This window comes from Terrapene carolina, unplaced genomic scaffold (assembly GCF_002925995.2).
Source record: "Terrapene carolina triunguis isolate 2854851 unplaced genomic scaffold, T_m_triunguis-2.0 Scaffold33911, whole genome shotgun sequence".
Classification (NCBI taxonomy): domain Eukaryota; kingdom Metazoa; phylum Chordata; order Testudines; family Emydidae; genus Terrapene; species Terrapene triunguis.
In genome coordinates, this window is record NW_020698262.1 from 8,826,815 (window position 1) to 8,839,892 (window position 13,078).

Sequence of the window (13,078 nt, forward strand, 5' to 3'; positions counted from 1 at the left end):
TGATACAGTCTTGTTCCTAGACTGTAACCTGACTCAGTCATTTCACACAGGCCGTAACAGCGTTTAAATGCTTACTGACCTGGGCTGCATTTGAATTGATGAGCTAGAAGTCAAGACGCCATTCTGTTCCCTCTTTGTTGTATCTTAACTTGTCAACAAATGTCCATTTGATTTACCTTTTAGGTAAGTTTTTACTACAGTTAGCCCAGCATTGTAACACACGGACCAAGTCATTAAGGGAAATTGTGCGGCTTGCTCCGAAAATGCACTCCTTGCTCAGAAATCTGCTTCTGACCTCCCTGCATCTGCTGTGTGAGAGTGAAACATGCTACGACCTAATTACAATTCCCAGCTGGTATCGGCCGTGCTGGAAATTCAGACACAGAGCTCCTGAACAAAGTGTGTCAGCTGACTATGGTCAGCTCTGACTTACCAGAAGGGGAAGTGCAAACAGGGTCGGTATACACTAAATACATGTAAATGAATTTATACCAGTGCTAAGCTCTACTAATGAGCACCGAGGCTGCATGCTCTGTACCCCACCTCCCTTCACCCACTATAAACACCCAGAATTAAGAGAGCCACCAAACCCAGATAGGTTGTATTAAAAGAACTAAACAGTCACGGACAACATTATTTTGAAAAAACATTTCTTTACTTGTTTTTATTAGCGCCAATTCACAAACCCCAATACACAGTTTTCCCTAAACTTAATTCTGGGGACATTCCTCATAGCTTGGGGGCGGGGTGGGGGAGAGAAAAAAAAATATACAGAAAAGATCTTTGTTTGGTAACTAAAACTGTGCTAATGTTATTTTATTAATCCCTGAATGTTAAGCATTGACCTACTGCTGTTGAACATTCTATTCTGAATGGACAGGTCTGCTCTGCTCCATCTCTTGGGTTATGAAGCTAGAGCATCACGGAGCTGCCTTAAGGCCCCCCAGATGACTCAAGATATTGTTTTTAAATGACCTTTGCGGGGGGGGGGGATAAAAAAGGCTGCTTAGATGCAGCAGCTGTTATTTTTGCAGTTGTTTAAAAATAACCCCAGAGACCGCTGTATACAAAATAGTGAACAAATGTCCAGACATTTTCCTTCCCCCCCGCCCCCAGTTTACTGTTGCCATGATAACTTCAAAACATTCAAATCACGTTGGATCAAATTTTAAAGAAGGGGGAAGGTGGAGGTGCAGCACAGCAACCATCAAGCAATGTTTAAGGCAAATTTACTTCTTCCCATTGATTAAGAGTTGAAAACGAGATTTGTTTTTTTAAACTGCTAAGCATCATTATCGCCACTGGACATCTAAGCTCAGGTAATTTAATCAAAGGTTAAGTGGCGTCAACTCAAGTAGATCTGAACATCGAAGAAGGAAAATTATGTAGTCCCAAGAATACCATCAGGAACTTTAAAAAAATGCCGTATGTGCACAATTCCTAGAGATTTTTCTCCTGGTGGTAACCGGAGCCCACTTTGAACCCCATTCAAATGCGAACACATACCAAAATAAAATAAAATAAAAAAAAAAGATATAATGGCAGGCCTGTAAGAACAGCAAGGTAGACTATGACAAGTGCAGGGCCAAACGGAAAGGTAAACCAACATGTTATAGAAAGCATCAGCATCTGCTTGGGGACTGAGTTACTTGTGCAACTTTTGTAAAAAATAAAAACAATTCATATGGAAGAGGGAAATGGAATGGAAAATAAAAGTCCATTTTGGGAGAAGGGAAGGGACTTCTTAGGTGCACACAAATAAGCCGGGTCTTCTCTCGTTCGCCTCATCAGAATTTAGTTGGGTGGTTGTGCTTTGCCCCTTCCTTCCTGATCCAGGCAGATGGTACCACGTGGCTAGTGCATTTACTCGTTCTGGGCATCATAATTAGCACCCCCGGCTTTCTTCAGCTCATTCTTGATGTACTCCTCCTCCAGCTCTTTGTGATCGCTGATCACAAATTCTTTGGCAAAGTTCTAAAAGAGACAGAGAAAAGGGGAATGGCGTTAATTACTTGGGGACCAGAAACTGTCCAGCTGTGTAAACACTGGGAGGCTGTTTCCATTGGAACCTCCTTTGGCCCAGGACACCTAAGGTTAAGGTAGATGCAGGTTGCAACTCTTTCTCCAACACTTCGTCTATTTAGCCTGCAAGCTCTTTGGAGTAGGGACTATCTCAGGGGTGGGCAAACTTTTTGGCCTGAGGGCCACAACTGAGTATGGAAATTGTATGGCGGGCTATGAATGCTCACGAAATTAACAATTCAGAGACATTCAAATAAACTTTATTTAATAAAGATACATTTTAGTGGAAATAAACATTAAACCTTACTTACTATTACAAATATACAAACAAATATACATACCAAACAACCTATTACGATAATTATACCAAACTTACCCCCTTTCCATGCCCTCTTTGATTAATGTGAACAATGCAGCTGGCACTCCCTGGCCAACTACTCTTTGTTTTATCCTCAACAATGGAAAATTAACACTACTAAAACAGCAGAGTCACCTAAGCCAACAAGTAGCAGGCACGTGAGCTTACACGTTCCAGGCTCTGATGGCACGTGAGGCGCACTTGGTTTGTGCAGCTACAGTAACTCACGTGCCCTCATGCAGGTCCTGCACACATGGGAGCGCCAGAGCGGGGCAAGCCGCCGACCCCACTCCCCAGCTGGAACGCGGCAAGCCCCCAACCCTGCTCCTCGGGGGCCAGATTAAAAGGTCTGAGAGGCCGGATACGGCCTGCGGGCCGTAGTGTGCCCACCCCTGGACTCTCTCTTACTATGCCTGTGCATAATGGAATCCTTGCTTGGTGCTTTTAAGTGCTACTGTAATAGAGATAAAAAGGTCTTTTTAGAGATATGGGACTTTGAAAAAAGACTAGTTCTTATCCCAAGTGCAGTACAGGTAAGATTTTTCATTGAAGCCATTAATAGCATTTTGGACACTGCATAATCATATCTATAAATTAATAGGATTGTCCAATGATGTAGCCAATCAATGCAGGAAAGCCAGTATGACTGAAGACAGAACAGGATTAGGTTCCCTGCAGAACAAACCTCTTGCAGATATTTTTGTTGCCACTGTCTGCCAGGGTCCCCCACCCTCATCACCCTTCCCCCAGAACCTTTGTGGCAAGAACAACCGGCCCATTTTGCTCAGCCCGGCTGTTTGAAAACTGAAGGGATCAGAAGCCCTTTGTCATCACGGATTAATGTGAACGTGCATTTGAAAGTGAAGTTTTTAATTGGTATTTCTGAGACCATTAGCAAGAGGCCATCCTGATCAGAAAAATCATTTCATGATTTGTGTGGGAGGCTAATTTCCATATCGCTGGGATATGAATAATAAAAAAAAAAAAAAAAAAAATCACAGCCACTGACAGTTAACCCTCCTCCCTCCCCCACTTTTTAATTGCTTTACAGTCAGACATTGGGATCTTACGCTGGCCCGGTGTCACAACTGCTGTCATCATTCCACTCTCGTCCCAGGCTGGGCTTGGCCAATGAAGAGAAAAGCCGTTTTAAAGACATTCTGCAGATTAGTTATGAAGAGCAGGAACTACTGCCGTTCGATCCAGCAGGCTGCTGGGCTGAGGAAGGCTGTCCCAGTGGTTAGGGCACTAGCCTTGGACTTGAGAGACCCGGGTCAATTCCCTGCTCTGCCACCAACATCCTGTGTGACATTGAAAACACTTAGCCTTTGTGCCTCAGTTCTCCCATCTGTACAATAGGGAGAACAGAACTGCCCTATCTCACTCCGGTGTTGTGAGGATAAATCGATTAAACGGTGAGGTGCTCGGTTGCCACAGCAGTGGGGGCCATAGAAGTATCTAATAGATGAACTGATGTCTTGAACTGGCCTCTGAAGCATCTAGTTTCAGTCACTGAAGGAGACAGGGTACTGGACTAAAGGGACCTCGGGTCTGATCCAGCCTGGTAATTCCCAAATGTTCTGTAGTCTCTCTACCGAAGGTTAACGCAATATAAACTATTCTTTGGGACACTGGCTGTTGGTGCCACAGCACAGAGATTCAGAAGAGCTGCAGAGGTATATGCAGCTCACAGGAAGGTCAGTTGTGAAACCCTAAAGCTAGAAGTTGCCGCGGGTTTCGTGCAAAAGAGAGGTTTTTCAGAACAGACTGTGAAAGAGGTTCCACAGCACCTCTGGGACACTATTGCTACTATACTAAAGTAAGTCTACTGGTGCTGATTCAGCATTTTCAGATCACTAGTAAAATATACTTCTGCTTCTGCAGGGGTTGGGTGCGCGCGCGCGCACACACACACACACACACGCACACACACAAATTGCCTCTTGCTTCATATTTTTCTCTTCGCTCCCTAAACCTAACCACTTCCCACAGCTGCAAGCATTTCATTTATCCTTTCCCCATTTCAGACACTAACATCTATCAGACAATTAAACAAAAAGATTACATTCCCTTGTCCTCTGTGGGGCCGTGGATACTTAATAGCAACAGCACTGCTGACAAAAAGCCTGATCTCCCAGCTGGACCGCATCAAGAAGTCAGCAGAGCCAGGATTCCTAGTAAATGAAAGCCCAAAACCCCAAAAGAGGAAGCCTCGCAGAACTAGGCAAGGCTTTCATAGGGAAGCAGTCATCTTGTTTGGGTGTAAACTGTTCTGGAACAGACCAGCCAAGACTGTCCGTATATGTATAGGGAAGAAGTGGGTTTTATATTGACATCAAATTCTACACTACATGGAGAGCTTTCATTTTGGCAGTTTCTCAAGAGCCTCAATTTGTACTGGGGCGGGGGGAGGAAGGGAGAGAAAAGGGTCAGTTTGGAAAAGATTTGCCCCTTTTTTCATGCAATGGAAAAGGAAGGCACGCAGGCCGCGACTGATCCTGTTTCACACTGCAGGGAACCTCAATATTTAAAAGATACTTGAAAGAAAAAAAGCTTATAGCAGCTAAGTGAAGCCTGGTCCGGTCTGCTTTAGTTTAAATCGTGGTCAGAAGGAATTCTGGAAAATGACAATTGTTTGGCAGCACTTCAGGCTCCCAGATCAAACCAGTTCCCCTTAGCCCCATAATCAGTTCCTTTCTGGTACAGGACAGACCAACGCTACCTTCCCAGAAAGTAACTGACAGATTGTGACTATTTAAAATTAGGTGTTTTATGTTGAAAAGGAAGAAACCCAGGAGCACTTAATCCAGCTATGCTCAGTAGTCTGGAATACAGAAGGGGGAAGGGACTATTTTAAGGCATTCAAGTTCCATGAGGATTTACCCAGCTAAGAAACCCAAAGAGCTATTGTACTTGCAATTATTCTGCGTGAAGCTCCGTAGAGGGGCTCAGCTGTTGTTAATCCCAAGGAAACAGAGTCCTATATCAAGTTGCTGTTCACTGTGCTGTATTACCACACTCCCCCCTTGTGAGTTTAGCAGTTTCAGTCTGTTTCCCACTAGGTTAGTAAACCTTCCCCCTCTCCAACACAAAAGCTTGCCAGTGCCAGGGTTACATTAAAAAAAGGTAATGTGCGCCTCACGTGCCACCTTTACATAGACTTTAATGAGAGTTGTAGCTGGCCCATAATGCCTTAACAAAAAAACAAAACAAAACACACCACTATGCCTCCGTGCAAAATGTGCAAATGAAGCACAGAATCATAAAAAAATGTAGGACTGGAAGGGACCTCGCTGGGTCATCTAGTCTAGTCCCCTGATGAGACTTTTCAACAGCCAGTTCTGCAAGTTCAGCCTGGATTCTGAAATTCATGTTGGGTTCTTTCCTGCTTTATGCATCATCATCATCATCAGGAACCCTGAGCCAAATGATGTGTATTATACAGTAGGTGCGGTTATGCTGCTGCTGTGGCATTATGTATAAGCCCCAGCACAGCTGGGACAGAATTAGTGCTAAAGGATGTAGAATACCACGAGTTATTTCAGTTCTTTGTCAGTTGCCAATGACTGGAAAGAATTTAACAGAATGGAGTACTGGTCCCTCCATATCAGAGTTGAAGTATGAGAACAGGGAGGGAGAGGGTCTTACATTGCCACGCCTACCTCAATATTAGCGTTTTAGGGGATAGTAGAAGGGTAGGGAAGGTGAGAGAAGAAAATAAAGATTAACCAGAGTGGAGTAAAACCCAAAACATAATGCAACACAGACAATCAGTGGAGCTGGTCAAAATGTTCTCAGTTTCAACTGACAGTTTTTTGCCCAAATTTCAACAAAAAGAGGGAGGAAAAGGGACGTGATAAAACAAAGAATAATTGTATTTCCTTTTGGACCTGCTCTAAAAAAACTACACCAAGCTAAGCAGAAAAATAAGTGAGAATCCATCTGCAGCAGTTGGAGGAACACACAATGTTTCTCCATTAAATATCTGTCCAAAAGCTACAAGGGAAATGTTTTGTTGTAATTGGGCAGGGTTTGAGCAGATGCACAAGAGACAGCATGCAGGGTTAGAATGAGTTCCCCTGAGTTATCAGGGTATAACATAACTTGGTGAGGTGGGTTTACACCCTCAGTTTATTCTGTGCTTCTTAGCTATCCCTATCCTATTATATGGCTGAGATGCCTCTTGTGTTGGCTTGTTTACCCTAGAAGTGTAATCTGGGTCACCGCCATAATTAAGGCTTTACTTTGTACCTTTCTGTCTGTAGACACTGTCAGGGCTGTACACGGTTCTTTGCGCTGGCTTCCTGTTCACTTTCAGGTGCAAGTCTAGTTGCTAGGGAACATCTTTAAGGCCTGAATGGCCTGGCACACAGGTGCTAGAGAGGAAGTGTGGTTCAGTGATTTGGGTGCTTCCCTGGGAATCTGGAGACCTGAGTTCAACTTCCTGCTACCAAAGCTGTCCTGTGTGACCTTGTACATGCCACTTAGGGCAAGGTTGAGTCAAGCACCTAAATACCTTTAAAAATAAGGCACAGAGGGATTAAGGGCCAGAGTTCCCCATTTGTAAAATAGGAACACCACCTTCCCGACAAGGGTGAGGGGAGGAGAGAATAAATACATTAGAGATGGTGAGATGCTCACATACTACAATAATGGGGCCATACAAGTATCTCAGATATAGCTGACACCACCTCCTGCCCTATATTCCTTCATGCCAACGAAGAGCTGTTGGTTCCTGGGATTAGACGGGACAGCAGGACTTTCCCAGCTGAGGGCTCTCCCCTCTGGAATTCACCATCCTGACTGCAGAGAGCACACAGGATGGTCCTACTTGGTATAGCCTAGGAGTGATCTTTGCTTGGCTTAATGCAGCTCATTATTTGGTTATTGTTTGCTTGGTTATAGCAGCCCTGCTTCAGAGCGGAGTGGCCTAGAGCAATTCGGTATGTGTTACAAGAGACTAAGGGTGTTAGTCTGCCGTGAGTCTGTTAACCCTTTCACATTTAATTCAGTATTGCCAGGTACAGTATATACATATGAAGGGTCATTCTTACTGAAGTGTAGAGATTTCCCCTGCCCCATGCCGGAGTTGAGCCATGTATTTCTTGCCAGCTCGACTATCCATACAATGTAAAATCTCCAAAATTAGCAGAGAAGGCTGGATTGCTGCCACCTTTGCTTCAAACTGCAGCCTTCATGCAGCATGATAAGTGCCAATCGTTGCTTGCAGGACATGCTGCTGCATCTCAAACCAAACACAGTCACTGACATCAGCTTATTCCCAATACAGTACCAATAAGTGTATGAACTCAGGAACGGACAAACCAGGTTAGAAAAGCACCTGCTTAGGCTGTTGTCTATGCCTTACGCCAAACCTCATTAAGGTTCATTTACCCGCCCCCCCACCCCCGCTCCCTTCCTCCAGACATCACTTACTCCTTACCCTGCAGTGACAACTTTTCTGCAAGGGATAGATGAGTGACTCTGGGGCAGTGGCATCCAGTAACCCCTCCATCAGAGGCTCCCACTTAGAGAAGCTTTGCTACCCCCAGCATGCATTGTGACCCTTTCTCCCCCCAGGAGCTGCTAATCACAGCAAGGTGGGGGCGGGGGTGATAAGGGTTCCCAATAGAGTTGGAACACAGAAGTCCACAAGCATCAGGCTTTAGTCAGATTTCTGTTCTAGCATCAGAGCTCCTTTTTCCCCGCCTCGGGAGGATGGGAAGAAGGGAGGGGGCTATAAGAGACAGGAAGGAAAGTCCTCCCTCTCTGTCCCACACCACGCCCAGTTTTCTAATTCCTTTCAAATGAATGTCAGAACAGACGTCACTGATCCAGCACAAAGCAGAACTCTGACTCTGGGTCCTCGGGCTGTTCGCAAACCTCTTAATTTGCCTCTCCCCTCAAAAAAAATTTTTTTACAACCTCAGCAGAGCCTTTAGAGTGAATTGCAGCTTTTGTATTCACTCCAGAGCCACCAGTGAGCCTATAGATAACGAAAACAACGTGGCGGTTATCTTCGTGGACGGCAGGACTCAGCAATAACCGGAGCATCTTTGCTTTGCTTCTTGAATCATTTTACACAATACACAAAATACAGTGTATACAATGCACTACAACAGGGGTCGGCAACGTTTGGCATGCGGCTCGCTAGGGTAAGCACCCTAGCGGGCCGGGCCAGTTTATTTACCTGCTGACGCGGCAGGTTCGGCCGATCGCGGCCCCCACTGGCCGCGGTTCGCTGTCCTGGGCCAATGGGGGTGGCGGGAAGCCGCGGCCAGCACATCCCTCGCCCGTGCCGCTTCCCGCCGCCCCCATTGGCCCGGGACGGTGAATCGCGGCCAGTGGGGGCCGCGATCGGCCGAACCTGCCGCGTCAGCAGGTAAATAAACTGGCCCGGCCCGCTAGGGTGCTTACCCTGGCGAGCCGCGTGCCAAACATTGCCGACCCCTGGGCTACAACATGGGAATGCATTGTACGCTCTGCTCTGCCTTTTGAGTGCTCAGCGGAGGAGAAAGCAATAGAGACCAAGGCCCAGATCCTGCGAGCTGATCCAGGCAGGCAGGCCCTTCTGCCTGCCTAGAGCACCACTGACCTCCACGGGACTCTACATGGAGGCAAGGGTCCACCCTCTGGTCAGATTGCAGGACTGGGGGCTGTCTCCCCCACTTAGAGACAAGGGATTTATGCAGCATTTCTGACCTGCTCTCCTCTGCTAAACATCGGTATGGAAGAAACTTTGGAAAGGATTCTCCCTCCCATATGGCCTCCGAATGCTCTAATACAGGGGCCACAAAAGCTCCTTAGCCAACCAAGGCAGAATTTGCTTGGGGCAGGTATTGTGTACAATTGGGCTGCTTTGCAGAGGCCCCCTTATAAATCCTGGCATAAAGGGCGTGGCAGGGCCGAGGGCAGAAGGAAAGTCATTGTAATACATACACCTATACAGATGGTACTGCTGCAAAGCAGCTGAGGATGAGTTACAGCAGCTCCTGGCTGCTTTAAAATTATGCCGGTGGCTTGCAGTGGGCCCCACAGCAGCTCAGAATCCTCCCTGGAGGCACAGTACAGAATTCCACCCCTTATGTCTACTGGAGGCAGCTGCTGGTTTATGTCCAGTTCAGAGGCAACCTAGAGGAGACATGTTCTGGGTGACCTTGGGCACGTCACATACTCTCTGTGTGCCTCAAGTCCCTATCTGTACAAAGGGGATAGAATACTTCCTTCCTCTCACCCTTTGTCTTGTCTATTTAGTTTGCCAGCAGCTTGGGGTAAAGACCATCTCTCACCATGTCTGTGTGCGTTGCTCCGCATAATGGAGCCTTGATCCTGAATGGGGTTTCTAGGCACTAGAATAATAGAGGGGAGTTATTGCATTGTAGCCAGTGCCACAGCCACAAAGGCACTGGCCCTACACTATAGGTGAGGCCATTTCAAATGCAACATTTGCCAACCTTGGTATCCACCAATTCTGACCGTAGGGAGAAGCCAGTACCATCCTCTAGGAAATGTGGACTCTACCAATGACAACTGTATCTGAGCTGATCTCTAACTTCTTGCAAAAGGTCTTAGATAGTAAAAGTTAGACCCCGGTGTCAAAAACTGGATTACTGAATATTGTTTATTCTGGGTTGAGAACATTAGACACTGAACTATCCTTATTAGACCCGGACTATGAGGTGGAGGAATTCCAGTTCCAATAGCTATTATGTTAAAACACCGGCAGAGAAAAAAAAAAGGATTAAAAACGGTCATGTTAAGACAGAAGCAGAACTACTGTTTGAGTTAACAGACGCTATCCACCCAGTCTCACTTGGGAGAGACTGAGTCATATTCGCTAGAGGCAGCACACATTACTTTGAAGGCCTGGTTATCATACTGTGTCTCATTAAACAATTGTCTGTGCTAGCATTTGAAGTGTTGCACAACACGCACGCGCACACACACACACACACCTCAGTTCAGTTCAGAGTGACGGCTCATCACTCTGACCTTAAAAGGAAGCAACTTCCACTTTGCACCTTACAAGTCTGCATGGTGACAGGCCGCCTCTCGCCCTATAAAGAAAAAGGGTAATTTGCCTTGTCATTTTCAGTGGCGTTGAAATAAGATTTCAGCCTGGTAATATAGAATGTGTTGATCTGCTAAGCCCGCAGCTCCTCTCTCAGGGTACTTAGTTCTATGAATCATGGTAAATTACAGTCAACAGCCTTTCTTCGCTTACCACATCAGTGCATTTTCATCACCCCTCACCTCCACTTTAGCAGCGGACACGGTCTGATCTAAAGACAACTTCATTTGCAATTTAGAGAGCGTGACCTCAGATCTTGTTTTCAGTATTTTAGCCATTTCAGTTTCCCAACAGTAGAAGCAATGAAGAGAAGATGAATTATTCATACCCAAGAGGACAGTGAACATTTAAGGCCCAGATCCTCTGGTACTGCAGCCCAGGAGGACACAGCACAAGGAAGTGTGTGAGTAAAAGTGTCCTTAAGACACCTTTGTACTGCCCCAGCTGTGTGCCAGTCTGGCCATACAACAGAAGTGAAAGCTGCCTAAAGGTTACCTTCACTCGTGATCATTCCCCTTTATTCGACATTGGTGAGGCCTCATCTGGAGTACTGTGTCCAGTTTTGGGCCCCACACTACAAGAAGGATGTGGAAAAATTGGAAAGAGTCCAGCGGAGGGCAACAAAAATGATTAGGGGTCTGGAGCAAATGACTTATGAGGAGAGGCTGAGGGAACTGGGATTGTTTAGTCTCCAGAAGAGAAGAATGAGGGGGGATTTGATAGGTGCTTTCAGCTACCTGAAAGGGGGTTCCAAAGAGGATGGATCTGTTCTCAGTGGTAGCAGATGACAGAACAAGGAGTAATGGTCTCAAGTTGCAGTGGCGGAGGTTTAGGTTGGATATTAGGAAGAACTTTTTCCACTAGGAGGGTGGTGAAGCACTGGAATGCCTAGAGAGGTGGTGGAATCTCCTTCCTTGGAGGTTTTTAAGGCCCAGCTTGACAAAGCCCTGGCTGGGATGATTTAGTTGGGGATTGGTCCTGCTTTGAGCAGAGGGTTGGACTAGATGACCTCCTGAGGTCCCTTCCAACCCTGATATTCTATGATTCTATGAGCTGTCAACAGCCCCAGGCAGGCAACACAGCAACTAAGGGATCAGTGGAGCCTCTTATCCAGCACCATCCCCTATGGCCTCCACGGGGCATAGATATGGAGCAACAGTGGCTCTATGCCTGGAGCGGGCTTCCAGCAGTCATTACAGCACAGATGAAGACCCTGGGTGGAAGTGACCCAGTAGTGGCCATTCCACCAGCTTGTAGGGATGCTTTGCACAGCTGGTGCAGTGCAGAGTAGCCTCAGTGCAAATGAGGAGCCAGGCGTCTTCCCCCTCCCCACTTCAAAAAAATGAATTGATTGTTAAATGCAAAACAGAACTCAACAAGTTTGTCTTCAAACCCTGGAAAATTCCTCATCCAAAGGAATTCCGTGAATATTTGCTCATAAAAATAGAGCGGCTTTCCACCCAAATTTGCTTTAGACAGACAACAGAGCATATGACTTTCTGGGCAGGAATGCTGGAGGAAACCGTGAATAGTCAAGGTTTCCAGAAGGTAAATGTTGAACTAGCAAATGTGAGCATTCGTACCAGGCATGCATCCAACCAGGGACTGGGAATCCCTTTATTTATACAGAGCCATGGAAGAGCTTGGTGTTTACAGAACAAAGATTTCCTACTCTGAGGAGCTTAAAACCCCAAGTTAAGATGAGAATAACAGATGAAGGAAGAGAAAAAAGGAGTTTCCCTGCAGCAAGGAGAACTAAGACTTTTTTAAAATGAATCTCTACAATCTGCAGAAAGGGAGGAGGCCACCAGAGAAAGGCTGGTACTACCAGCCTCCTGCTCTCTTTGACACCCCTTTTGCAAACAAGAGCAGATAGGCGAGCGAAGGCAAGTAGCACATGTGTGGATATTGCAGCAGCAATCAGAGAGAGGCTGGACCTGATCATTCACGGCCCTGCATCTCATGGAGTCATCTATACCAGCTCAAAGGCGAGTGCAGAGTGGGTGTAAAATCAGCATGGTAGCATTTGACAGCCTGGCTTCCAGAGGTGTGGGGCAAGGCACTGTTAGGACCACGGTGCACAGGGCGGTCATTAGTCATCAGCAGAGTTGCCCATTTTAAAACCCAAATGGGGCCTTTTTTTTTTTTTCCTTTTTAAGGTAAAAAGACAGCCCTCCTGTGCTAAGGCCATGTGTGCCAAATTTCATCATGGAGGAAACCGAGTGAAGACTCATGGCCCTCAGAACAGCTCAAACAGCTCGAAACAGCTCCAACTACCCTAGCGCAGTGGTTCTCAAACTAGGGCCGCCGCTTGTTCAGGGAAAGCCCCTGGCGGGCCGGGCCAGTTTGTTTACCTGCCGCGTCTGCCGGTTCAGCCAATCGCGGCTCCCACTGGCTGCGGTTCGCTGCTCCAGGCCAATGGGAGCTGCGGGAAGCAGCGCAGGCCGAGGGATGTACTGGCTGCCACTTCCTGCAGCCCCCATTGGCCTGGAGCAGCGAACCGCGGCCACTGGGAGCCGCGATTGGCTGAACCTGCGGACGCGGCAGGTAAACAAACCGGCCCAGCCCGCCAGGGGCTTTCCCTACACAAGCGGCGGCCCTAGTTTGAGAACCACTGCCCTAGTGCA

At 46.8% G+C, this 13,078-nt stretch overlaps 1 protein-coding gene across 1 annotated transcript in view; it reads right to left on the reverse strand.

Annotated features, from left to right (window-relative positions):
* Window positions 1-639: 639 nt before the first annotated feature.
* Window positions 640-13,078, reverse strand: part of LOC113409612 (coactosin-like protein) — a 33,761-nt gene continuing 21,322 nt past the window's right edge. Inside the window, exon 4 of the mRNA XM_026663740.2 lies at window positions 640-1,974. Within this exon, the coding sequence (XP_026519525.1) occupies window positions 1,864-1,974 (111 nt within the window). The 3' untranslated portion in view covers window positions 640-1,863. The remainder of the gene's footprint in view (window positions 1,975-13,078) is intronic.